The sequence below is a fragment of the Saimiri boliviensis genome, chromosome 14, assembly GCF_048565385.1.
Source record: "Saimiri boliviensis isolate mSaiBol1 chromosome 14, mSaiBol1.pri, whole genome shotgun sequence".
NCBI lineage: Eukaryota > Metazoa > Chordata > Mammalia > Primates > Cebidae > Saimiri > Saimiri boliviensis.
In genome coordinates, this window is record NC_133462.1 from 22,924,947 (window position 1) to 22,950,083 (window position 25,137).

Here is a 25,137-nt window from a genome sequence, read left to right on the forward strand (position 1 = left end):
TGTTGACCTATGCAACAAAGCTGCACATCCTGCACATGTACCCCGGAACTTAAAAATTTAAAAAAACCCAGACAGTACACTGGAGCTTTTGTCTGCATTTGCAGGCTGAGCACAGGGTCGCTCCAGGTGGTCCCAAATGCTGAAGAGCCTCACGTTAGAGTTTTTCACCTCTGTGGCGGAACTGTGATGGACTCCCAATATCATCCTTCCAGGGAGGCACTGCCGCACCAACTGTGTTCTCAGGCTTCACGTGGAGAAGGGCTTTAGAAAATGCAGATAGCCTTGAAACCACTGGTTTCCTACCACTGTTTATTTCAGCATAACTATTTTTTGTGGAATGCTAGCTCTAGAGGAACAGAAATAAATACAGCTTAAGCTTTGAACTATATCCTGCTGTACTTTTTCTCATAAGCCTGAAATAGAATCTTCTAACACCGTTTGTGGTTGGAAATACTGAATTTAAATGGGACTGCAGATATAAACAAAAAGAACAAGATGTGGATTGATGTGCCTATTTCAGTAAAACACAGCCACACTATTTCTAAAATATGGATACTAAAATTAATGACAAGTAGAAAAAAACTGGAGATGTGCACAGTAGTGGCAATAAGCCTTTAAATAGCACTAGTAGGTGCTAATACAAGTCCTGAAAAATGAATGTTTTATTTTACGGAGGGTCTGTTCAGGTCCAGCTTTTCATTGTGTATACATTTAAGATAATATACTTTCTCATTTTAAAATGATACTTACTACTGATCAATCCATGGTAATAACATGGGTAATTATAAATATTTTTTGTTTTTCCTTTTAGCAAAGTACCAAGCTGATAAATCAGCAAGGTGAAATAGTTGGGTCTGAGCTCATGGCTGAGGATTCATGATTTTCTGATTTGTGCAATTATTATTATTATTGAGACAGAGTTTCACTCTGTCACTCAGGCTGGAGTGCAGTAGTGTGATCTTGGCTCACTGCAACCTCCGCCTCCCAGGTTCAAGTGATCCTCCAGGCTAAGCCTCTCGTGTAGGTGGGACCACAGGTGTGTGCCATTACAACTGGCTAATTTTTGTGCTTTTGGTAGAGATGTGGTTTCACCATGTTGGCCAGGCTGGTCTCGAACTCTTGACCTAAGTCATCTGCCCGCCTCAGCCTCCCAAAATGCTGGGATTACAGGTGTGAGCCACTGTGTCTGGCGAAAAAAAATTTTTTAAAGTTGTTTTTTCTACATCTACCTAATAGGTAGAATCATTTTAAGACAAACACCCCATTTACCTAGAAGTATCTGTTTTATATGCATTTTTACAAATTATTACAGAATGGCACCTTTTCTATCTGGATTAAGTAACACAACTGGTGTAAATCTGGTTAAGGAGCAAAAAGCCACCAACATGTGACATGATTCTGTTATGTGGCAGTAATAATGTATATTAGATGTCTGACGTTAAACTTTTTAATTCAAAGGAAAACCTTCTTACCTACATAATCTACTTTGGTAAGGCAAACAATTTAAACTAATTACCCATTATTGGGAAAAAAAATCAGGAGATTAAAGAAACTAAAGCTGTCATAATCTTCTAAACACTTCTTAGTTCAAATAAAACTAAGTACAGTATAGTTATTAATGTGCCACTAGAAAAACGAGGTCTATAGTCCTCTAACACAGCATGCAAACTGGATTGTGCTGCACAGATACCTAGGCCTTTGAAAATGGTTTCAGCATCTTATGCTCTGCTGATTTGGATTCTGAGATATACACCAAAACACACTACCTAAGTCAGTCTATCGTATGGCACCAATTAGAAACTTCTCTATGAATTTACAGGGCCAAAAACGTTCTCATTTTCCATCTTCGCTGATTGACTTGGAAGAAATCTATGTAGAGGAGTACGAATTTTTTCTTAGCTCTGCCAGTTTAATCAACAGCTCTAGACCAAAGCCAACTACCACCTCCTCCCTACCTTTGAAGTTGGCTTTGGAGTCGCACATGCTATTCGTGATAAAGAGGCGCATTGAAGACTCTTTTCTTTGTATCCGGGATTATTCAAGTCAATTGTCACCCCAGCCGAGTGGATTAGTCCCTGGGGTTACCTTGCACCATGGTTACACCTGCAGGCCGTGTGCTATAGTCCCACAACACTGACAGGGTGAAGCCGTTGGGGGCCAACATCGACACCATAAAGTTGTCATGAGACAAACGAGACTTTATAGCTGCACTTTGATTTATTATTTAATTATGCATTGCTATTTTAAACAAATTGTGTTTGGCTTTAAATATCAGAGATGAAATAGGTTAAAGGCATAAAATATGGCTAAGATCTGTAGACAGGTAGACTATAAAAATTACAAAGGAAGAAACAAACTAATTTAGTTATAAAACACTACTATAAAAAGCTTTCTTTGTAAAAAGCTGTTTGCTTTCTGGTATTTCTCACAAATTATATCGTGGTTCTAGTTCAGAGGTCTAGTCAGCAAATGTTTTCTATCAAATAGGTGGTAAATTAGGCTTTGTGGGCCATACAATCTCTGTCACAATTACTCAGCACTGCTGTTGTACCTTGAAAATAGCCATACATGAAACGTATACACACGGGCTTGGCTGTGTGCTAATAAAATTTATTTGCCAAAACAGGTGGCAGGCTGGCTTTGAAGAGAGGGCCCTAGTTTGCCAATCTCTCTTCTGTGCCAGCACTGTCCAACAGAAATACATTGTAGGCTGGGCTCAGTGGCTCACGCCTGTAATCTGAGTACTTTGGAAGGCTGAAGCCAGCCGATCACCTGAGGTCGGGAGTTTGAGACTAGCCTGACTAACATGGAGAAACCCTGTCTCTACTAAAAATACAAAATTAGCCTGGCGTGGTAGCACATGCCTGTAATCTCGGCTACTTGGGAGGCTGAGGCAAGAGAATCTCTTGAAACCGGGAGGTGGAAGTTGCGGTGAGCTGAGATCATGCCATTGCACTCCAGCCTGGTCAACAAGAGTAAAATTCCATCTCAAAAAAAAAAAAAAAAAATCACAAACAAACAAACAAAAAAAACAATGTGAGCCACATGTCAATTAAAATTGTCTAGTAGCTACATTAAAAAAACAAAACTAATTTCAACATGTAATCAATATAAAAAAACTATTAATACAATTCCTTTTTGTATTAAGTCTCTGCAACTGCTATGTATTTTACACTGAGAGCATATTATAGTGGCTGCCACACTGGACCGTATGTTCTAGAGCTTCCATGCAAGGATTTCTCTAATTTGGAGGTTAGTGACACATTTCAGATTGGGTTCTTGAAAGACAGGGGATATGATTAATATGTCCCTGGGAAGCATGGGATGAAATATTTGCCCTTGGTCACTTTCAACCGAAGTGGCCCAGAATTCTAGGGCACAAATTGATAACCAGACCCACAATACAGTCAGATGATGTTAGCTTCAATTGTCAGTGCAACAGATATAACATCAACATCTATCTGTATAGACGACAAAATTATCAAGGTGTGAAAACATCACTGTAGTTTTTGGCCCTCACTAAAGAATGCTAATTGTCAATAACAACTAGTCTTTAGCACTTTGACTACATCAAGAATTGAAAGCATATAAGCGTGTCACATTTGGAAAAGAAACTGAACTGAGTAGCAAGGAAAAAAGCTTCAAAATTATACTGAATTTTTAAAATGACTTAAAAAACCTTTTCAATTTATCTTTGTCTAACAGTCTAATGCTAGTCAGCAACAAATTAACAAGTTCTCAAGATAGCCTTCGTTTAATCCTTGGGAAGCTTTAAATTATTTAAATGCGACTTTCTAAGCAATAAAGTGTTACCATTTCCAGGAAATGAATGGATACAACCTGTGGTTAATAAAAGTTAGAGGCAAATTTTTTTTAACAAAAAATTTATTACCAAAATACAATATTAAAGTCAATACATGACAAACTCCTGTAAAGCAAAATAAATTATTCTAACATTGTACAGTATTTCCAAAGGTAGTTAAAGAAGCACTACAGACCTTGCCTCACTGTTCTGAACAGATGAACTGTTCTACCATGAACACAATCCTAGAGTTTCAGCTTTAAGGCATGCAGCTCGATGTGCAGGATAATTTTACAAAATGCAAATCATCCTATTTTAATAAGATACAGTGTCAGAATTAACTGTAGTCTTTACATGTCAGTATTCCAGAAATTTTTATACTTTGGCTATAGAAGCAATGCCATAGTGTTACACAATACTTATTTCTTAAAAAAATACATCTATTCATGTCCATGAATATCAAACACACATTTCTATTAAATATATTTTATCGAATATTACTTAGAGCACCTTGCTGTACAATTTAAAAAGATTAAATAAGTGTCTATGAAAACTAAAAATACAGTAAGTCTCAACAGGAAAGCCTGCTTGCCTTTGTCAAGCCAATTACAGCACGGAAAGGTGCAATGTAAACATGGATGCCCACCATTTGCTTTGTGAGAAAAAAATCAGAAAATAATTATGAAGCCACCAGCAGCCACCTTTAACAGGAAGAAAGATCCAGAGCAAAGGCTTGGGTCGGTGTCACAACATTGCACTATCTGGCCAACGAACTTGGACTACCAATCACATATAATATTAGCGTGATACTGTTGGAACACTGGGACACCTACCGTATTCTGGATGAGTAGCGGAAGGGAGAAAATGATAGAGCCCTGAAAAGTATTCTTTATAATGATCAGAATGCATCATCTTCCCCCTCCCCACCTTTGTCATATACAGTTTCTTTTCAAAGCTGTTTTCACTATCACATCTAAGTGTTCAGAGCAGAAAACAAATACTATCAGCTTTGTCTAATAAGGAGTCTAATACCAATAAATGTTATTCCTATGAAGTAATTCTTACTGAATTTTTTTTTTTTTTTTTTTGGAAACAGGACCTCATTCTGTCACCCTGGTTCGAGTGCAATGGTGCTGTCACGGCTCACTGCAAGCTTCCACCTCCCAGGCTCAAGCGATCTTCCCACCTTAACCTTCCAAGTAGCAGAGACTATAGGCACATGCCACCTATGCCTGGCTCATTTTTGATTTCTTGTAGAGATGGGGTCTCCCCATATTGCCCAGGCTGGTCTTTTTTCTTGTTTGTTTGAGACAGAGTTTCACTCTTGTGGCCCAGGCTGTAGTGCAATGTCGTGATCTTGGCTCACTGCAACCTTCACCTCCCAGGTTCAAGCAATTCTCCTGTCTCAGCCTCCTGAGTAGCTGGGATTACAGGTGCCTGCCACCACGCCCAGCTAATTTTTGTATTTTTTTTAGTAGATACGACGTTTCACCATGTTGGCCAGGCTGGTCCTGAACTCCTAACCATAATCCACCCACCTTGGCCTCCCAAAGTGCTAGGATTACAGACGTGAGCCACCATGCCTGGCCTGCCCAGGCTGGTCTTAAAACTTCGGGACTCAAGCAGTCCTCCAGCCTTGGCCTTCTAAAGTGTTGTGATTTACAGGTGTAAGCTGCCATGCCCAGGCTACTGATTATTTTAATAGCTATCTCTTTTACAATTACAATTGCATAATCTTCATTATTACTTTTAGAAAACTCAATTGTTCTTAGTAGACACATTGTTAACTTAAGCCTTGCCACAAAATGTTAATGGGAACGTACAGAACCTCCTTGATACATGCTTTCTCTTACTGGCCAGGAGAACGCTTTTAAGGACAATTCTAAGGCCAGAATCAGATGAAATTTGAAAGGCTCTGAACTTCTGGGTTCGTTTTCCCCATGAGGTGGGGAAATTTTAAATCCATGAGTCCAAGTGGAAAAATCTAAGTAACGATCAATGCAATTAGTTTAAAGAACTTAAAAATTCACATCATTGAAATTTTGGGGATTCTTTTCATTATTAGTATTTCCAAATATTATACAAAACTAAAGCCAAGGAAATTTTATAAAACAAAATTCTTCTAAGGTTGTTAATTTCAGAATAACAGATTTTTATAACAAAATACTGAGTCATTGTACCAGCAATGATAAAACTGACTTACAATGAGTGGCAACAGTAATAATAATGAAACTATTTTAAATGTTTTATTTGAATTTAAAATTAAAATGTTTCAATTCTGAAAAAAGGAGAAAATGAATCTAAGTCCACATACAGTGGATTTGGGGAATATAATTTAGTATATATATAATCCATTTCATATTTTTAAAAACCACATACCAGAAATGGATTAACTTGCATAAATAAATTAAAGCTACCTAAATAAAAAAGCTATAAAGTTACAATCATTTATGTTTGTTTAAATATCACCAAAATGAGATGAGAAAGAAAAAAAAAAACCCAACAAATCAGACAATGTTTCAAGATGCCTGGCCCCACTTAAATAATTCCTAATAATTTTATAAATATTAATCTAATCATACGTGGACTTTAGGAACAGAATTCTTCCCTAAAACATGCCTACAGAGTATCCCATTGGAAAACCTGTTTTCAGTGTTCAAAGCTGATCGGTCACAGCCTCCTCTCAGGTGTTAGAAATCAATATTCAGATATTCGGAAATAGCACCATGAGGATGGTGCACGGAAGAGCGCACCGGCCTTTTCACCTGTAAGCAGAATTTACTTTAACAAAACAATGCATAAATAAGTAATCAGGACTACAAAAACAAAAACACCCTGTTTTCTTCACTCTTGGAAAGAATTAAAATATAAAATGTGTAATTAATAAGAATACATCTAGTTGACGGTGAGTTTTAATGCTAAAGCACTTTGCGTTGGTTTTCCATGTGTCCTATCACACTCTTAACAAAATAGAATTTTCCAGAGAGGAGGAATCCTATAGACTTGCCAAATGCTGTTTGTTATTAAAATGTTTACAAACAACCTGAATTTTTGCTGTATTTTAGTCATATTTGGATATATTCCACTTCTGCTAAATATAAGTAAATTAAATATACCTCAGGAAGGAAAAGTTCAACACAGCAGTACTTATTTTCAGGAGCTTCTAAATTTCACCCCTCATCCCTTAAGGGATTTTTGGAAATAATTCAAACTATTTCCAATATCCAATGATCAAATGTAAATTTTCATACATTGTTTCTTTCACATACTTTCAGATAACAAGCATGGTCTCATTTAGCAGAGAGTATTAGAAGGTCTATGTACTATTGAGAAAGTATGCAAAGTTCTGACAGACACTGAAAAGAACCTCTGAGAACACTCAAGACAATTTAGCATTACTACAGATTGAGATCTGGTTTGAGTCTGGTGGGAATTCACCTGTTTCCTCATTTGCCCACAAAAAGTCACGGTAAATTTAAGTCAATACTTTACTTCTTAAAGGCCTATTTACAATCTGGTTTTGAATTTGGAGGTCTGTCTGCTTTTCTTTCTTTAGTAAGGAGTAAAGGAACACATCCTAGATTAAGTAAATTTCTACCAATTTAGGGATTTCAGTAGATCATTTCAAAGCCCTCTAATTATGTTTCATTGTTGACTTTGTTGGTGACACTGAAAAAACCCCTCCCAGAACTGTCTCCCATTCTCACTGGAGTCTCCATGTCAGAAGTGAGAAGAAAACGAAGTTCTGCCTAAGACTGTGACACTTTATAACTTTTAGAATAGTTCCTGAAAAGCTCTTTCTTAACTCTTTTGCTTGCATTTCTATACTACATAAGCTTTTATTAATAAATACACTCAACACTAAGAAGGGGTAAAAGAGAGTTAATATTGTATTACACTTCTGCTTCCTCTTCGACCCACTCCCCCTCACTCAAAATACTTAAGTATCATTACTGCTCGTCCATTTGGAATTCCTTTTATTACAAGTTCGGTTCCAAAGTCACATCTGTCACTTCCTCAAAAATCACATCAGCGATTTCTTCTGTGGCTAGGTTGTTTGAAGCGCAAAGGTGAAACTGGTGAAGGAATCCTCTTCTACGGCTTTCCTGTTTGAGTAATTATTCCATCTAATTTGTGTTTAGAGCTGTGTTGTGGTCCTTATTCAGGATGATGTTTACAATTTCACCCTCGTGCTCTTTCATATGATCCAAGAGGTTTTCTTTGCTGGTTGATTCAAAACCACAAATACAACAGCAGAATAGTAAAACGCAGTACTCCATACCAGGAGGGGCCAGACTGGAGATTTTTTCTAAACTATATGAGGTATTACTTGTAGGGCTCAGTTTCTCATTCTCATTGGGACCCAGAACTTCACTGGGAGTCTGGGGAATCAGTTCTGAAGATGATACTGCATTTTCTGAACTTCCAGTGATGGGATCCGTGCTCTCTTCACTGTTCTTTAATTGAGTCTTTCCAGGGGATTTCCCTAGAACTCTTAAAAAACAAAACAAACACACCACACCATGAGGAGGCTATAATGTAGGACTAGCAGATTTAATCCTGGATTTAATTTACATATAGTAATAAAGGGAGGGGGTAGATGAAATACCTGCCACTTTGTGAAATCGCATCATTAATAGCCTTGTTTACTTGTTCATAGTTATAATTTTGGTCACTCGCATGCTTCCACATATGAGACTTCAAAGAAGGAGGATGGCCACACACATACCCACACAGAGCGCATCTGAAAGGCAGGCAGGCACAGGGAAAATCAGATGGTCCCATACCATCGCTGAAAAATTATCATGATTCTGTAACAATTATTATATCCCTTCTTCTGAACCCTTATTATACATAGCGTATTGCACTGAATCTAAGATGTTACTGATTCTAAGAGGTACATTGATTTCTAAGAGGTTCATTGATTTCAGAATGGATGTCCTAGAATCAATGAAAGGTGTTTTATAGTATAAAGAATTAATAAGAATCAAGACAAACATTCCAGATTACTTTAACTATTACAATATTTGGAAAGATTTCTGATACAGTAATACGCACAATGTTTGCTCTGAATTATTTAATCACGCACATAAAGAAAACTTACAAAATTAATACCTTATACAACTCTACTGCTTAACCGAGAAAGCAAAAAGAAACGAAATGATTTTCAACATGAACTCTGCACTCTTTATAGACTCCCAGAAAATGGCTGCAGTTGTTTTGAAAAAGCTTCAACAATTTAGATTTAATAAATAAAACAAATAATAGTCTTAAAATGTTTCTATTAAAAAACGTAATTGTTCCACATAGTTGGGTACACTTGGTAAAATCTGAATTTAACAAAGAAGGATTTTTTTTTTTTTTTTTTTTTGAGACCGAGTTTCGCTCTTGTTACCCAGGTTGGAGTTCAATGGCGCGATCTCGGCTCACCGCAACCTCCGCCTCCTGGGTTCAGGCAATTCTCCGGCCTCAGCCTCCTGAGTAGCTGGGATTACAGGCACGTGCCACCATGCCCAGCTAATTTTTTGTATTTTTAGTAGATACGGGGTTTCACCATGTTGATGGTCTCGATCTCTTGACCTTGTGATCCACCTGCCTCGGCCTCCCAAAGTGCTGGGATTACGTGAGCCACTGTGCCCGGCCCACAAAGAAAGATTTTTAGAAAATTAATAGCCTTTAGTTTTTAGATGCCTTTAGGTTTACAGAAAAAACTGGTCAGATAGTACTGAGTCCTCATATGCCTCCTCTTCCCCTGTACCCAGTTCCTCCCATTAACGCTGGTGTGCTCTACTTGTTATAAATGATGAAGCTATACTGATACTTTTTTATTAATGAAAGTCCATAGTTTACATTAGGGTTCACTATTTGTGTTGTACAATTGTTTTTGTTGTTGTTTTTTGAGACAGGATCTTGCTCTGTTGCCCAGGCTGGAGTGCAGTCTTGCTTTGCCATGTTCTTGTTTCACTGCAACCTCTACCTCCTGGGTTGTTCAAGCTATTCTTGTGCCTCAGCCCTCTAAGTAGCTGGGATTAAAGGCAATGCACTACCACGCCCGGCTAATTTTTGTATTTTTGGTAAAGATGGGGTTTCACCATGTTGACCAGGCTGGTCTTGAACTCCTGGTCTCAAGTGATCCACCCGGCTCCCAAAGTGCTGGGATTACAGGCTCACGCCACCATGCCCAGCCAATTCTGTTTTGACAAAGGTATACTGCCATGAATCCACCACTCCAGTGTCACATGAATAGTTTCACTGCCCTAAAAATGCCCTGTACGCCACCTTTTTATCCTTCCTTCCTGCCCCTGAATCCCTGGCAACCATTGATCTTCCCATTGACTACATAGTTTTGCCTTTCCCAGAACGTCACATAATTGGAATAATAGCAATATGCATGTACACTTTTTCCATGTCTTTCAGGGCTTGATCATTCTTATCACTGAGCATATTCCATTGTGTGGATATACCATTGTTTGTTCACTCACCTGCTGAACAATATCTTGGTTGCTGCTGGTTTTTTGCAATTACGTATAATTGCTGATATGAACACTGATGTGCAAAGTTGTTTTGCTTTGTTTTTGAGACTGGGTCTTACACTATGTTGCCCAGGCTGGAGTGCAGTGGCGTGACCATAGCTCACTGCAGTCTCAAACTCCTGGACATAAGCAATCTTCCTGCCTCAGCTTCCCAGCAAGCACAGGTTTTTGTAAGGATAAAAGCTGTCATCGTTTGGGCAAATACCTAGGAGCATAATTGCTGGGCTGTATTGTAAAACTGTCATCTTTTTAGGAAATTGCAAATGCACTTTTCCAAAGACATTTTTGTTAAATACTTAATTACAAGCCTAACAAATCAGATAACTTATCTGAACTCCTTCCTACACCAATAAGAGACACAGTCAGCAATAACAAGGCACAAAGAAAATCAAATGACATAGGAGTAAACAAAGCAATTAAATACGGGCAGACTAAACTCTTATTCTGACCCACCTCCAATTTAACTTTTTGATAGCATGCAGGAGTATTTTTTTATTACACACCCTGAGGAATCAGGTCCAAGGCCAAGGATCTCTGATCTCAAGAAACACCAGCCCACTTACAGGCAATACGAAGGCAGTTTTTTTTTTTTTTTTTTTTTTTCTTTAGACAGGGTCTTGCTCTGTTGCCCAGGTTGGAGTGCAGTGGTGCGATCATGGCTCACTGCAGCCTTGACTTCCTGATCTCATACTCCCAAAGTGCTACGATTACAGGCATGAGCTACCATACCCAGCCTAAATAGGCAATTCTTGATAGAATTTCCAATAAATTCAACTATATGAAAAGATGTTCAATCTTACTAACAATCAGGGAAATGTATCACACCCATCAGACTGGCAAAGATAAGTACATCTGAAAAGATGTGGGATCTGATAAATCTGGTAAGATTTTTCACAGATGTGGAAAAATGGAAATGTACAAATTGTATGTATGGCACTCTGAAGAGCAATTTGGCAGTATCTACTAAGGCTTAAGTGGCACACACCTGTAGCCCCACAAATCCGGTGTTCACAAGGACAGACATACATGAACCATCCTAGTCATGAACAGCAAAAAAAGGATACAAACCACAGCCACTATTTTTCCACAAGGATATGGAAACAAATGGGTTTATGTTCATATAGCAGAATGTTATAAAGTGGAAACAACAACAAAACAACAACAACAAAAACACACACACGCAAAAAACCCACGAGATCTACACTTAGCACCAGGAACCAGTGTCAATAATGATCAGTGAAAAGAAAAATAAAAAGATCTGTTAGGTCATAATTTAAATAAATTGTTAAAACACCAAAACCAACAGTATGTATTGCTTAACACATCCATATATATGTATATATGCACACATATATGTTACATACATAGAAAAGTGATTCATGAATGCCTGAAATGATACACATCACTATCAAGACAAGGGGTTGCCTCTCAGGAAGAAGGGGTGAAGAAGTAAGAAAGTGAGGCTTTAGCTATATTTACAATGTTTTATTTCTTCAAAATGTAGTAAAATATTTGATGTTTCATTATTTAAATATTTAAAAATGTGCTTCCCTATTCTCTTTCAGCTTGTATAGCCTGCATTCCCCTTAAGACTTTATTACAGCTGGCATGATCAAACAGAATCATTACATTTCATTCCTGATTAACTACAAAAAAACTAACCTTAATTCATTTTATTTTGTCCATTTGTATCTTAGATGCAGCAATTTTTGGACAAACCTCAATAAATCTATAGTATTTCACTAACATCTTTATCAGAGGGTGGGCAGCTGGCAACTTCTCCACCCCCAAGCCATTAAACTCAGTGTATGCCTCTTTGACTGTACTGGTCACATGATGGTGGTAGGTAGTGTGGTGTGGTGACAGTCCCCTACTCAAGTGTTTCTAGATCAGTTGCTTGAAAAGGGCAACTGCCCTCCACTATGGTGGCTGGGCACCCAGCTTGATGCCACGCAAGAGATGCCCACTCCCTTCCACCTAGTGCCTCTACCAAGGTGCCTTTATATATGTCGGGCTTTTATACGTTAATTTTTATGTTATGCAAAGGGGAAGCAGACACAAAATCCTGGCTCTTTAGACACTCGCCTCCTCGCTTATAATCAGACTGTGGTCCTGAGTCCTCACCAGAAAATTCTTTATCCGGAATGATCCCCCAGTGACAAGTCAGGCTTATGCAACAAGAATTTCATACTTCTGAGAAAGTGGGTCAGAAAGTAAACACCAGAAATTACAAATTTATCCTACAGAACATCTCTAATATTATTGCAACCTTTTAAAAATAAGAGTGATGAACTATTATTTACTGTTTTCCTTAAAAAAAAAAAATTCTAGTTTTAGAATAGCTACAGATGTAGTTACAGATATACAGAAAAGTTATTTCCCTTTACATTCCTGGGGTACATCTGCCACAACTCAGGAGCCAATGTTCCTTACATCATTATGAACTTAAGTCCACACTTTATTCGGATTTCCCTGGTTTGTGCTTAACGTCCTGTTTCTGTTCCAAAAACCCATCTAGGACACCACATGGCTTTCAGTCCTCACTTCTCCTTAGGATCTTCTAGACTGCAACTGTTTCTCCTACTTGCCTTGTTTTTTTTGAAACAGTTTCATTCTGGCGCTCAGCTGGAGTACACTGGTAAGGTCTCACTCACTGCAACCTCCACCTCCCAGGTTCAAGCGATTCTCCTGCCTCAGCCTCCTGAGTAGCTGGGATTATAGGTGTGCACCACCACGCCTGGCTAATTTTTGTGTTTCCAGTAGATATGTTGGCCAGGCTGGTCTCAAACTCCTGACCTCAGGTGATCCGCTCACCTCGGCCTCCCAAAGTGCTGGGATTACAGACGTTGAGCCACCAACTCCAGACAACTTGCCTTGTTTTTAATGCCTTTGACAGATGTGAGGAATCCATGGGTCAGATGGTTTGTAAAATGTCCCTCAAGTTGGGGCTGTCTGCAGTTAGACTGAGCTGATGGGTTCTTGGGAGAAAGGCCACAGAGGAAAAGCACTGTCCTCCCCACATCCCAGTCTCAGGAGGACTCGCCCCTGCCCTTCCTCACGTGGCTGCAGTCAGGTTTCTCCACGGTCAATCTCCTCTTTCTCAACCCTGTTTCCATAGCGTACAAATGGGAAGGGAGTCACTGCATGCAGCTCACACTTGAGAGCTGGAATGACCACCTGCCTCCTCCAGGGAGGGGCATCTACGTCAATTACAGGGAATTCTACACAGGATTGTCTATTCCTGCCCACCTGTTTATTCAACCATTTATGTACATCAGTGTGGACACATGGGTATTTTCTACTTTGGGATATAATTCTGTATTGCACTATTTATTTTGTTGCTCAAACTCCCGCAGCCTTCCCCCGTGGGCCTCTGTGGTGGGCTCCCATGTCCTGCTGCCACACCCCAAGTTTCATTTCTTGAGCACTTCTTTACTTGCCGGCCCTATGACTCACTCCAGGATCACTCTGCATATTCCCCACCTCAGTCCTAGACTAGAGTGATAATTTCTCTAGCTCTCTTAATTAGAGAAAGGTATCAGAAACCAAGATTTGGGTGACAGGTGAACTGCTTTAAATTTTGTAAATAACTTTTTTCCTGATTTCAAAAATTTACTATAGAAAATTAGAAATATACAGGGAAAAAAAAAACAAACAAAAAATGAATCATAGCCTTATCACTAGATGTAACCATTATTATTATTTTGATGTTTGTTTTCCAGTATTTAAAAATACAGGTATTATTTTTATAAAATTGGAATCATGGAAGTCTACTGTTGATATAATTTAACCTTTCTATTAAATGACTATAATAAAATATTTAAAGGCTGCCTAGCATTTCATATTGGATAGAATTAGTGGAATTCCACTGAATTCTCTATTGTTTATGAAGAAAATATAATTCTAACTATTGACAATCATCTTTGTATAAAAATTTTAGGCACTTAAAGCTTTTGAGCACACACTCTATAAACCTTAATTTGTGCACCAGCATGGGCTCATTCTTTTAAGAGAGGCTTATTCTAGGAATACAGACAGTTCAGTATTAGGAGATTCATTATTATGAGTCACCATTTCAAAGGATCAAAAGAGAAAAGGCATATTTTTATTGGTGTTGCTGCGACTAAATTTTTTAAAAATCAATATTCATTTTAAAATTTGATTATGGAAGTTGTTAAACAAAGACAAAATTATAAATAAAAATGTGATGAATCTGTACCATCCAGTTTCAATAACTGATTGCTGACATCTTGCCAATCTTGTTTCATGTATTCTCCTAACTTAAACTTGCTTGATTTTTGCAGACATGTCTTATTCAAATTAAGATCCAAATGAGATGTACATTTCATATTTGGTGGCTAAGTCTCTTAAGTCTCTCTTAATCTACAACATCTCTTCTTTCTTTCCCGTCGCCCATCATGCATGTATCTGTTGAAGATACCAGGCCATCTGCCTTGCAGAAATCTCTCATAGCATGGACTACACAGAGGACTTTCTGGTGATGTAGTTTATCACGTCCCTATGTCCTTCATGTTTCTTGTGAACTGGGAGTGAGATCTAGAAAAGAGTTTCTTGGCGGCCTCTGCACTCTTCACATTTGGGGCAATTCCTCACTGTGGGGGCTTGTCTGAGGCACTGCAGGTTGTCCAGCAACATCCCTGGCCTCTACTCACTAAATGCCAGTAGCACTCTCTCCAACTCAGTTGTAACAAACACAGTAATGTCTCCAGATGTTGCCAAATGGCCAACTGTCCTCTAAGGGGGCAAAAGCACCCTTAGTTGGGAACGACTGATCTACAGGTTTCATTAGATTCAAGGTCAGATTTAATTTTTTTTCAAGTATATACCATGGGTATAGCTGGGTATTTCCTATTGCCACACTCAGGAGGCACTTAAATCAAACCAACAACACCTAACCCAATATACATTCTTTTTTTTTTTTTTGAGACGGAGTTTCGCTCTTGTTACCCAGGCTGGAGTGCAATGGCGCGATCTTGGCTCACCGCAACCTCCGCCTCCTGGGTTCAGGCAATTCTCCTGCCTCAGCCTCCTGAGTAGCTGGGATTACAGGCACGTGCCACCATGCCCAGCTAATTTTTTGTATTTTTAGTAGAGACGGGGTTTCACCTTGTTGACCGGGATGGTCTCGATCTCTCGACCTGGTGATCCACCTGCCTCGGCCTCCCAAAGTGCTGGGATTACAGGCTGAGCCACCGCGCCCGGCCCCAATATACATTCTTAATACAACTTCTCTACAAAATAGGGTAGATGACTAATTCTTCAATATCATAAAAATACAACTTTCTCAACTCCAAAACTAGTGTCAAGCTTAATTAGGAAACACCAGAAGCATTTCCATTAAGCTCAAGAACAGAACAAGGGCATTTACTATCCCCACTATTACGCAGTGTTGCGGAGGTACCAGCTAGGACAATCAGACAAGAGAAAGAAAGAAGAGGTATAGGCCAGGTGTGGTGGCTCATGCCTGTAATCCCAGCACTTTGGGAGGCTGAGGTGGGCAGATCACTTGAGGTCATGAGTTCGAGACCAGCCTGGCCAACGTGGTGAAACCCTGTCTCTACTAAAAATACAATAATTAACTAAGCATGGTAGCAGGCACCTATTATCCCAGCTACCTAGGAGGCTGAGGTACGAGAATCTCTTGAACCCAGGAGGCAGAGGTTGCAGTAAGCCGAGATCACACCACTGCACCATACTGCACTCCAGCCTGGGTGACAGCACAAGACTCTATCTCAAAAAAAAAAAAAAAAAAAAAAAAGAAAAGAAAGAAAGAAGAGGTATAAATAGAAAGGAAGGAAATATGAGAAAATAATTTTCAGATAATTTAATGATATGCTTTAACAATCTAATTATTAAAATTAAAATTATTATTAAAATTAAAAACTGTTCGAAATAATAACTCAAGCCACAAAACTAACTTTCTATACAGATCAACAACTTTCCTATATGGGAAACAATATTAAAATGCTAGATAAATGCTAGCAAGAAGGGAAAAACACGATTTATAATAGCAATGGAAAAAATATACAAAAACAAGCCTATGATGAATGTGTGTGTATGTGTGTGTGTGCGTGTGCGTGCCTGTGCCTGTATGCATGTGCGTGGTCCTTGCGTTGCATGGTTCTGAGCTGTATGAATTTCAGTTACTATGGCCTAGTTAAACATTATCAGTCCCCCGACAGCGTGGTTCAAATTTCAGTTATTAACTACTATGGGAATACGAACTGTGAGTAACTGAAGAGAACAAACTTCACTGGCAGCTCTTCAGTTTGCTATGTAAACACAGAGGCACCATGCCCAGTGACTAAGCAAGTCTTTCAAAGCTGGTGACTGGTCACTGTGCTATGCAGCTCACTCCCAGACAGCAAAACACGTAGTTATGCTGCCTCCTTCTCTCCCAATGTTAAACCTGCAGGACATGTTACAAAAATCCATAGTCACAAGAGAGGAACTGGCCAACAAAATCAAAGTGGAGCAAAAACCCAAAAAGTGATAATGCTGGAAGCAAAATTAGACACAAATGTAAATCAATTCTAGAACAAATTAATAGTTGACCACAGGAATGTTGATACTGCTGCCACTGAGGAAAACTTGGGATATGCAGCCAGAGGATCTTAGTGAAAGTGAATTTAATGAGGAGGTGTAGTTCCTGAAGGAAGTTAGGCTGGCCAAAAAGTTTGCATTAAAGGAACTCTTGGAGACATTTCATGATGATGACCCCGTAATTACTTAGAAAAGACAACTGACCACTTGCCAAGGCATAGGAAATTACTCATTCTAGACTGTAAAGGACGTAACGAGAAGGCAAACACTGTTTAAACCACTTGATAAGTCTCTTACAAAGAGACAAAACATTTTATTTCTCAAAGTTTCTAAGTTTTAAATTATAGTGTAGTATGATCTGAATGTACGTGCTCCCCCACCCCAAATTCCTATGTTGAAACTTAACCCCAAAGGGATTGTATTACAAGGTGGGGCTTTGGAAGGTGACTAGGTCATGAGGGTGGAGGCCTTGTGAATGGGATTAGTGCCCTTATGAGGCTCAGGGGAGTTTTATTGCCCCTTCCAGCATGACAGGATGCTGCAAAAAGATGTTATTTATGAAGTAGGGAGCAGGCCCTCATCAGACACCAAAGCTGCTGACACCTTGATCTTGGACTTCCCAGCCTCCAGAACCATAAGCAACACATTTCTGTTATTCATAAATTACCCAGTCTAAGGCACTTTGTTATAGCAGCCTGAATGGACTAAGACATAGTACCACAGTTTGGATGTGGTCTGTCATCATCAAAACTAATGTTGAAATTTGATCCCCAACGCGGCTGTACTGGAAGATGAGGCCTCGTGGTAGGTTTCTGTGTTTGGGGGTGGATCCTTCAGGAATGGGATGTTGGTGCTGTTGTCGTGGTGGTGAGTTAGTTCCTGTTCTTCCAAGACTGGACTGGTCCTCAGAATGAATTAGTTCTCCTGAGAGTGAGGTGTTACGAAGCCAGGTACACCCCTCAGTTCATCCCTTCTTCTTCGCATGTGTCCCCCCCTTTTTGGACCTTCTCTGCCATGTGACGCAGCACAAAAACTCTCACCAGAAGCCAGGGCCAGGCCCTCAAACTTTTTGGCCTGCAGAAATGACGGCTGAATAAACGCCTTTTCTTCATTGGGAGTGGTTGTGGATTATCTGGTTTGCTATGCTATCAGAGCCCCTTGCTTGTGGATTGTTAGTCTGAATTACTCAGCCAATTCCTGTCCATTTAACTGGTCAGCAAATGCTATCTCTTTATTTAAACCTTTTTCTGATTATGTAATCTATATTCCTTGCACAAAAATGGAATACAGGCAAGTATAAAGACAAATTCTAAAAAATTACTTGCATAGCTTCCTGGTCTTTTTTAACGTACATATGTAGATCTGAAGCAAAAGTAGAATCATACTATAGATTTTTAATCCTACTTTTGACAATGTTCCATGAGTATTTTCTCAAGTTAAAAATTACGCATTTTCAATGGGGTATAATGTTCCATCCTATGAAAATATCATAATTTAACCACTCTACTAAGTAGCATAGAGCCAGAATGTTTTTGATCTTTTTGACATCATAAACAATACTATAACAAATTGGACATTAATGTAAATGCACTGCAGATTATTCTTCAGGATAGAGTTCATTTTCCCCTAAGACTCCTTAAGAATAATAAAGAATGAACACTCCTAGTTGGGACACAGAACATGACCAATATACCTTTAAGACTCCCTGTGTGCCTGACCTCGACTGCCTTCCCTTCCTTTCCAGAGGTAAGAACGTTCCTGGGCTGTGGGGCACAGCCGTTTTTAAGGCTCTGATCTGTATATGTAGCACGAAGAAAAAGGAGAAATGATAGAAAGTATGTTTTGACAGTATGGTAAGGGCATAAAAACAAACGCAGATCCATAGAAAAGGATAAAGGGCCGAGAAATAAATCTAAACATATGTAGTCAATCAACATTTGACAAGGGCACCTAGAGGACATAATGGAGAGAGAAGAGTCTCTTCAATAAATGGTGCTAGAAATACTGGATATCCCCATGTAAAACAATTAAATTGGACCCGCATCTTACACCATCCACAAAAATCAACTCAAAATGGATAAAACATCTGAATGGAATGCCAGAAACCACCAAATTCCTAGAATAGGATACAGGGAAAAATCTCGCTGCTGTGGCAATGATTGTTTGGATATGACACCAAAAGCTCAGGCTACAAAAGCACAAATAAATAAACGGACAACATCAAAGTAAAAAACTACACAGCAAACGAAACAATCAACAAAATGAAAGGGCAACCTAAGGACTGTGAAAAAATATTTGCAAACCACATAGCTGACAAGGGGTTAATATCCAAAATTTATAAAGAACACTTACAACTCAATAGCAGAAGGACAAATCACCCCATTGAAAAAATTGGCAAAGGACCTGAACAGATTATTTCTTCAAAGACATAAAGACTGTAACAGTGATATGAAAATGTGCTCAACATCACTAATCATCAGGGAAATACTAATCAAAACCACTATGGAATGATAACCTGTTAGGATGACTATTATCAAAGACAAAAGAGAGAACAAATGTTGGCAAGAGTGTAGGGAAAAGGAAATCATACTATGGTGTTGATTGGTACGGCCACGAAAAATAGTATGGAGGTTCCTAAAGAAGCTAAAAATAGAACTACTACATGACGCAGAAGTCCCTCTTCTGCATAGGAGATGAAATCACCAGCTCACGAAGGTATCTGTACTCCCATGCTCAGTGCAGCATTCTTCACAAAAACCAAGGTATGGAAATGACCTAAGTGTCCACTGATGGATAAATGGGTAAAGAAAATGTGGCGTGCATGCGCACGCACGTGTGCACGCATACACACACACACACACACACTCTCACACACACACACTCATTCCACCTTAATAAAGGAGATCCTGCCTTTTGCCACAACACCGATGGGCCTGGAGGTCTCATACTAAGTGAAAGAAGCCAGACACAGAAAGACAAATATTGCGCAATCTTACTTAAAAGTCAAATACACACACACACACACACACACACACACACACACACACACAGAGAGAGAGAGAGAGAGAGAGAGAGAGAGAGAAAGAGAGAGAGAGAGATGAAAGAGTGGTTACCAAGGGCTTGGGGTGGGGAAGGAGAGAAAAGATTCCAGAATACAAAGCAGCAGGTATTTATGATGAACTTAGGTCTCGAGATCTAATGCACAGCACGAGGACTATAATCAAATTGTGCTGTATTTTGTTAAGTAAGTAGATTTTAGCTGCTTTTGCCACAAAAAAAGTATATATGATATGCTAATTTGCTTCACTACAGTAACCATTTTACTATCTATATCCTATTACATCATATTATTAACCTCCAATATAAATAGAATTTATTAAAAAATAAAACAAAAACATAAAAAAAAAATATGTGCCCTTTTGCGGTCATCACCTAAGCGGGAGCTGCCAAAATGAAGTTCAATCCCTTTGTGACTTCCGACCGAGGCAAGAATCGCAAAGGGCATTTCAGGGCACCTTCCCACATTCGCAGGAAGATTGTGTCCTTCCCTCTTTCCAAAGAGCTGAGACACAAGTACAACGTGCGATCCATGCCCATCCGAAAGGATGATGAAGTTCAGGTTGTACGAGGACACTATAAAGGTCAGCAGATTGGCAAAGTAGTCCAGGTTTACAGGAAGAAATACGTAATCTACACTGAACGGCTGCAGCGGGAAAAGGCTAATGGCACAACTGTCCACGTAGGCATTCACCCCAGCAAGGTGGTTACCACTAGGCTACAACTGGACAAAGACCGCAAAAAGATCCTTGAGCAGAAAGCCAAATCTCGCAAAGTAGGAGAGGAAAAGGGCAAATACAAGGAAGAAACAATTGAGAAGATGCAGGAATAAAGTAATCCTGTATACAAGCTTTGGTTAAAACTTGAAACGAGGAAAAAAAAATGTTTTGAAACAGACGCTACGACTAACAAATCATTTCTAACCACCTCAACAACTGACCACCAATGTCCACTTAGGATAAACTGCTCCTTCCCATCCTGCCCCATCCATTGGGCAAAAAAAGTCTACACCAAAACGAAACCACACTGACAAAAGAACTGCCACAGCATGAGTGCATTTATCACACCACCTGTCACGATTCTGCTTTGCTTCCTTGGTGGAACTGCTGGCTGCTCCTGATGACAGAGCCATTTGGAACTCAGTTATTCAAGCCTATCAAGGCAAAGTCATACACATGACACGGGGAAAGAAGTGAACATCCTAACAGTGTGACTGCTGGAATCCTAGAGTGGCCTATAAATACGGTCAATGATGGACCCAGGCTTTGGAATGCCCAAAGCAGCACAATTTGTGTTAACTAATAAAACCCTACCCATATTTGTATAAAAAATGATTTTTTCCCAATGCAAGCTACTTTGGCAACACAAAGAAAGCCAATGTAGAAACCTAAGGCTTCTTACAACTCAGCTAAAAAGCCTGAGACTAAATTTTTCTACAGACTTTTTTCTACTGCTAGTAAGTCAGTTATCTCAGTCTTAGAACCCCAAGGAGATAAGGATGCTGGTTTATAAACACCCACTTCCCCGGCCTGGGACTTTACTTGGTTACTTTCTAGTCAACTGCCTTGAGGACTTAGATGAAAGAAAGCAGGTGGATGTCTACAAGATTTGTTATGACCTGAGTTTGGTTTGAACACATACACAATGACTTGAACAGAAATTTTACAATAGAGCTTATCTTACGACATTCATTTTCTATGCTTTTAAGGCCCGCTCCCCTGCAAACAGTCACTTCAAATTTTGTGATGAACCTGAGAGATCTTTATGTCACTGGAAAAGACAAACTCTTTCAGTTCATCTCTTCAAAACAAAATACATATTTTTTCCTCCTGATGAAACTACCTCCTTCACTATTTTCCTTAAACAAATTCAAGCTTTTTAAAGACTTAAGTTTTTCCCCAAGCCAACACACTGGTTAAAGACTCAAGATGCCTACAGACGAAAAAAGACTGAAGCCTGTAACTCTTGTGGAAATGATGGGCTGTGACTTCCAAGATTAGGATATAAAAGGCAACACAGCTTTTGCCTACTTCTTACCTAAGAAGCTCATTTCAGGAACTAGCAGACCTGCAAAGTCCATGAGGAGAAATCATGTATATGTTCCAGCTGAGGCCCAACCAACAGCTAGCACAGCCACCAGCCTATGACGAGGCAGCCTTCAGAGACTGCAGCCCCCATCTGTCTGGGTCACCCCCAGCCTTCAAGCCTTCCCTGATGAGACTCCAGACTGTATCGACAGAGACAAGCCATCTCTACTATGTCCTTTCCAAATTCCTGACTGACCCACAGAATCCCTGGGCATAATGAAATTGCTGCTGTTTCACACCCTGATGTGAGGTGCGCTGGCATGCAGCAGCAGTACACTTCATAAAGAGATCTTCCTGGCGTAGCACAGGCAGGCAGGATGGCACAGTTATAGGAACAAGGGTTCAAGCCCCAGCTCTGCCACTTGTGAGACATGGGGAAACTTATTTGAGCTAGCCCAGCCTCTGTTTCCACATCTACAAAACTGGGATAGTAACATTCCTAAGTACAGGGCTGCTGAGAGGACTGAGCTGACACATACTGAGTGCTTAGCACACCACCTGGCCCACAAACAATCTTCTCAAAAATATCAGCTATTATCATCGTTTCTAAAATACTTACATTTATATAAATCCCATACAATGACTGACCACACTGAGAGGCAACCTTATCATTTCCATTGCGAACTGTCATTCCCACTGCTGAAAGCCTTTCTGGAATGCTTTCTGTTAGATTTTTTTTAGCTTTAGTGCCATATTAGTAAACCAGGCTCAGTAATACCTAAGCACACACAGTTGCTGTGCCATCCCAGCACACATTCTTATTTCTGTATCATTGTCTACCTTACTTGAAAGACTATTTCAAAAAATCAAAACCAGTTTCAGAATATAAAGACACAAAAGTCCTAAACACAAAGAAAAAGATTAATACATCTGACTATATTAAACTAGAAATGTCTGTTCATCAAAAGACATCATTAAGAAAACAGAAAAGCAAGCCACAGTTTAGATGACATTGGCAATATGCTCACAAAAGCCTTGTACTAAGAATACATAATTCAGTAAGAAAACAGCAGATGATACAGTTTGGATAGTTGTCCTTCCAAATCTCATGTCCAAATTTGATCCCCAATGTTGGAGGTAAAGCCTGGGGAGAGGTGACTGGGTCATAGGGACAGATCCCTTATGAATGGCTTGGTGTAGCCATTCATGAATAATAAGTTCTTTCTCTGTCACTGCAAGATATGACTGTTAACAAGAGCCTAGTACCTCCTTCCCTCTCTCTTTCTCCGTGTCTCACAATGTGACACATCTGCTCCCGCTTCACCCGTCATGACTGGAAGCCTCCTGAGGCCCTCCCCAGAAGCAGAGGACAGCTTGCAGAACCAGGAGCCAAATAAACCTCTTCTTTATAAATAACCCAGCCTCAGGTATTCCCTTATAATAATGCTAAACTAGTAAAACAGACAATCCAAAAACATGGGCAATAGCCCATAAACAAATACAAAGATGCTCAACCTCATAAATGAGCAAGGAAACCACAAACGAAACCACGATAATACACTGCTATACATCTACCAAACTGATAAAGATTAAAGACTGACAACACAAAGTGCTGGTGAGGATATGAATGCGTAGAACCATTTGGGCAAACTGTTGACACTGTCTACCAAAGCTGAACATACATAAAGGTCCAATTACCAAGAAATTCCACTCCTAGGTATAAACCCAATGGAAATGGACTCATTTCATATATGCGCCCAAAACATGTAAAAGAATGTTCAAAATGGTATCAATTCATATCAGGGAGGAAAACCTTGCAGTAACCCAACTGTCTATCCACAGCAGAATGAACACATCGTGGTAGTCTTAGAGTAGAATGCTATGCAGCAATGAAATGCATTTGTGCTATGTTGAATTATATGTATGTGCACACACACACACACACACACACACACACACACACACACACGTTGAGTGAAAAAATCTAAACATAAAGTAGAATATGTACTGTTAATTCCATTTTTATTAAGTTAAAAACCAGGAAAAACTAACTGATAATGCCAGAAGTCAAAACAGTGGTGATCAGAAAGAGGGGAGGGGTGGTTAATGACAGGAAGGCCCAAGAAGGGGTGCTGCTGAAGGGCTGATAATGGTTTGTGGTACAAGCAGAGGTTTAATTCGTGATTATTCATCAGTTGTACCTTTGTGATTTAAGCAATTTTCAGGAGCTATGCTAACATCAATTATAAAATCTATTTAAAAAATTTAGAGGGAGGGAGGGAGCGAGAGAGACTTAAGAGACTCTCTTAATAGAGTGGCTGGACCTTGTTTGGTTCTCGATATGAAAAAGCTACCTCTAGAAGTATATTTTGCAACAATTAGGGAAAAATGGGTGTTTTTGGACTGGGCATCAAAAAAATTCAACTTAACATTGTTTGAGCAGCTATTCTATTTAAGGAAGAAAAAGCATAATAATACCACTACACGTTTATTTTCAAGAATAAAACTTACATAAAAAACTTATAGAATCAGACCCATTTTATAGATGGGAAAAACTGAGGAATGTGGACTACTATCAGTCAACATTTACTAAGCACCTACTATGTAACAGGCAGCGTGTGGAGTACTTTACCCCAAAGACCATGTACTTCTCCTTGACATCATGCTGTCCCCCGCCACAGTGTACTTTCGGAACCTAAGCACAGTACAGTTGTGTTTCTAAGGGAAAATGGGTTCCATGCCACATGGTTAGAAAGAAACTGATTCCCTCAGGACAACGCTTTGTTCTCCCATCTTGTTCTCTACAAAAGTGGTAGTGGGAGATGTCAGTCCGGGCAGGTCCAGCACTGCAACATTCAACTAAACCAAGGATCATCTAATAATATGACAAATTTTGAGTGGAACTTTTCAGTAAAACTTTGGGGTCAATGTTATAAATGTCAGGTATCATCTCTCACCTTATACAAAAATCAACACCAGATGGATTAAGGACTTCAAGTCCTTAATATAAGATCTGAAACTATAAAAATTCTAGAAGATGGCCTGGCATGGTGGCTCACGTCTGTAATCTCAGCGCTTTGGGAGGCCAAGGTGGGCAGATCACAAGGTCAGGAGTTCGAAACCAGCATGGCCAAAATGGTAAAACTCCATCTCT

The 25,137-nt window shown here is 39.4% G+C and overlaps 1 protein-coding gene across 2 annotated transcripts in view; it reads right to left on the minus strand.

Annotated features, from left to right (window-relative positions):
* Nucleotides 1-4,863: 4,863 nt before the first annotated feature.
* The window catches only part of ZNF507 (zinc finger protein 507), a 40,840-nt gene continuing 20,566 nt past the window's right edge, over nucleotides 4,864-25,137 (minus strand). For both annotated transcript variants that reach the window (XM_003937310.3, XM_003937309.3), the window contains 2 exons: nucleotides 8,412-8,546; nucleotides 4,864-8,296 (listed from right to left, as the gene is read on the minus strand). In XM_003937310.3, the coding sequence (XP_003937359.1) occupies nucleotides 7,930-8,296; nucleotides 8,412-8,546 (502 nt within the window). In that variant the 3' untranslated portion in view covers nucleotides 4,864-7,929. The remainder of the gene's footprint in view (nucleotides 8,297-8,411; nucleotides 8,547-25,137) is intronic.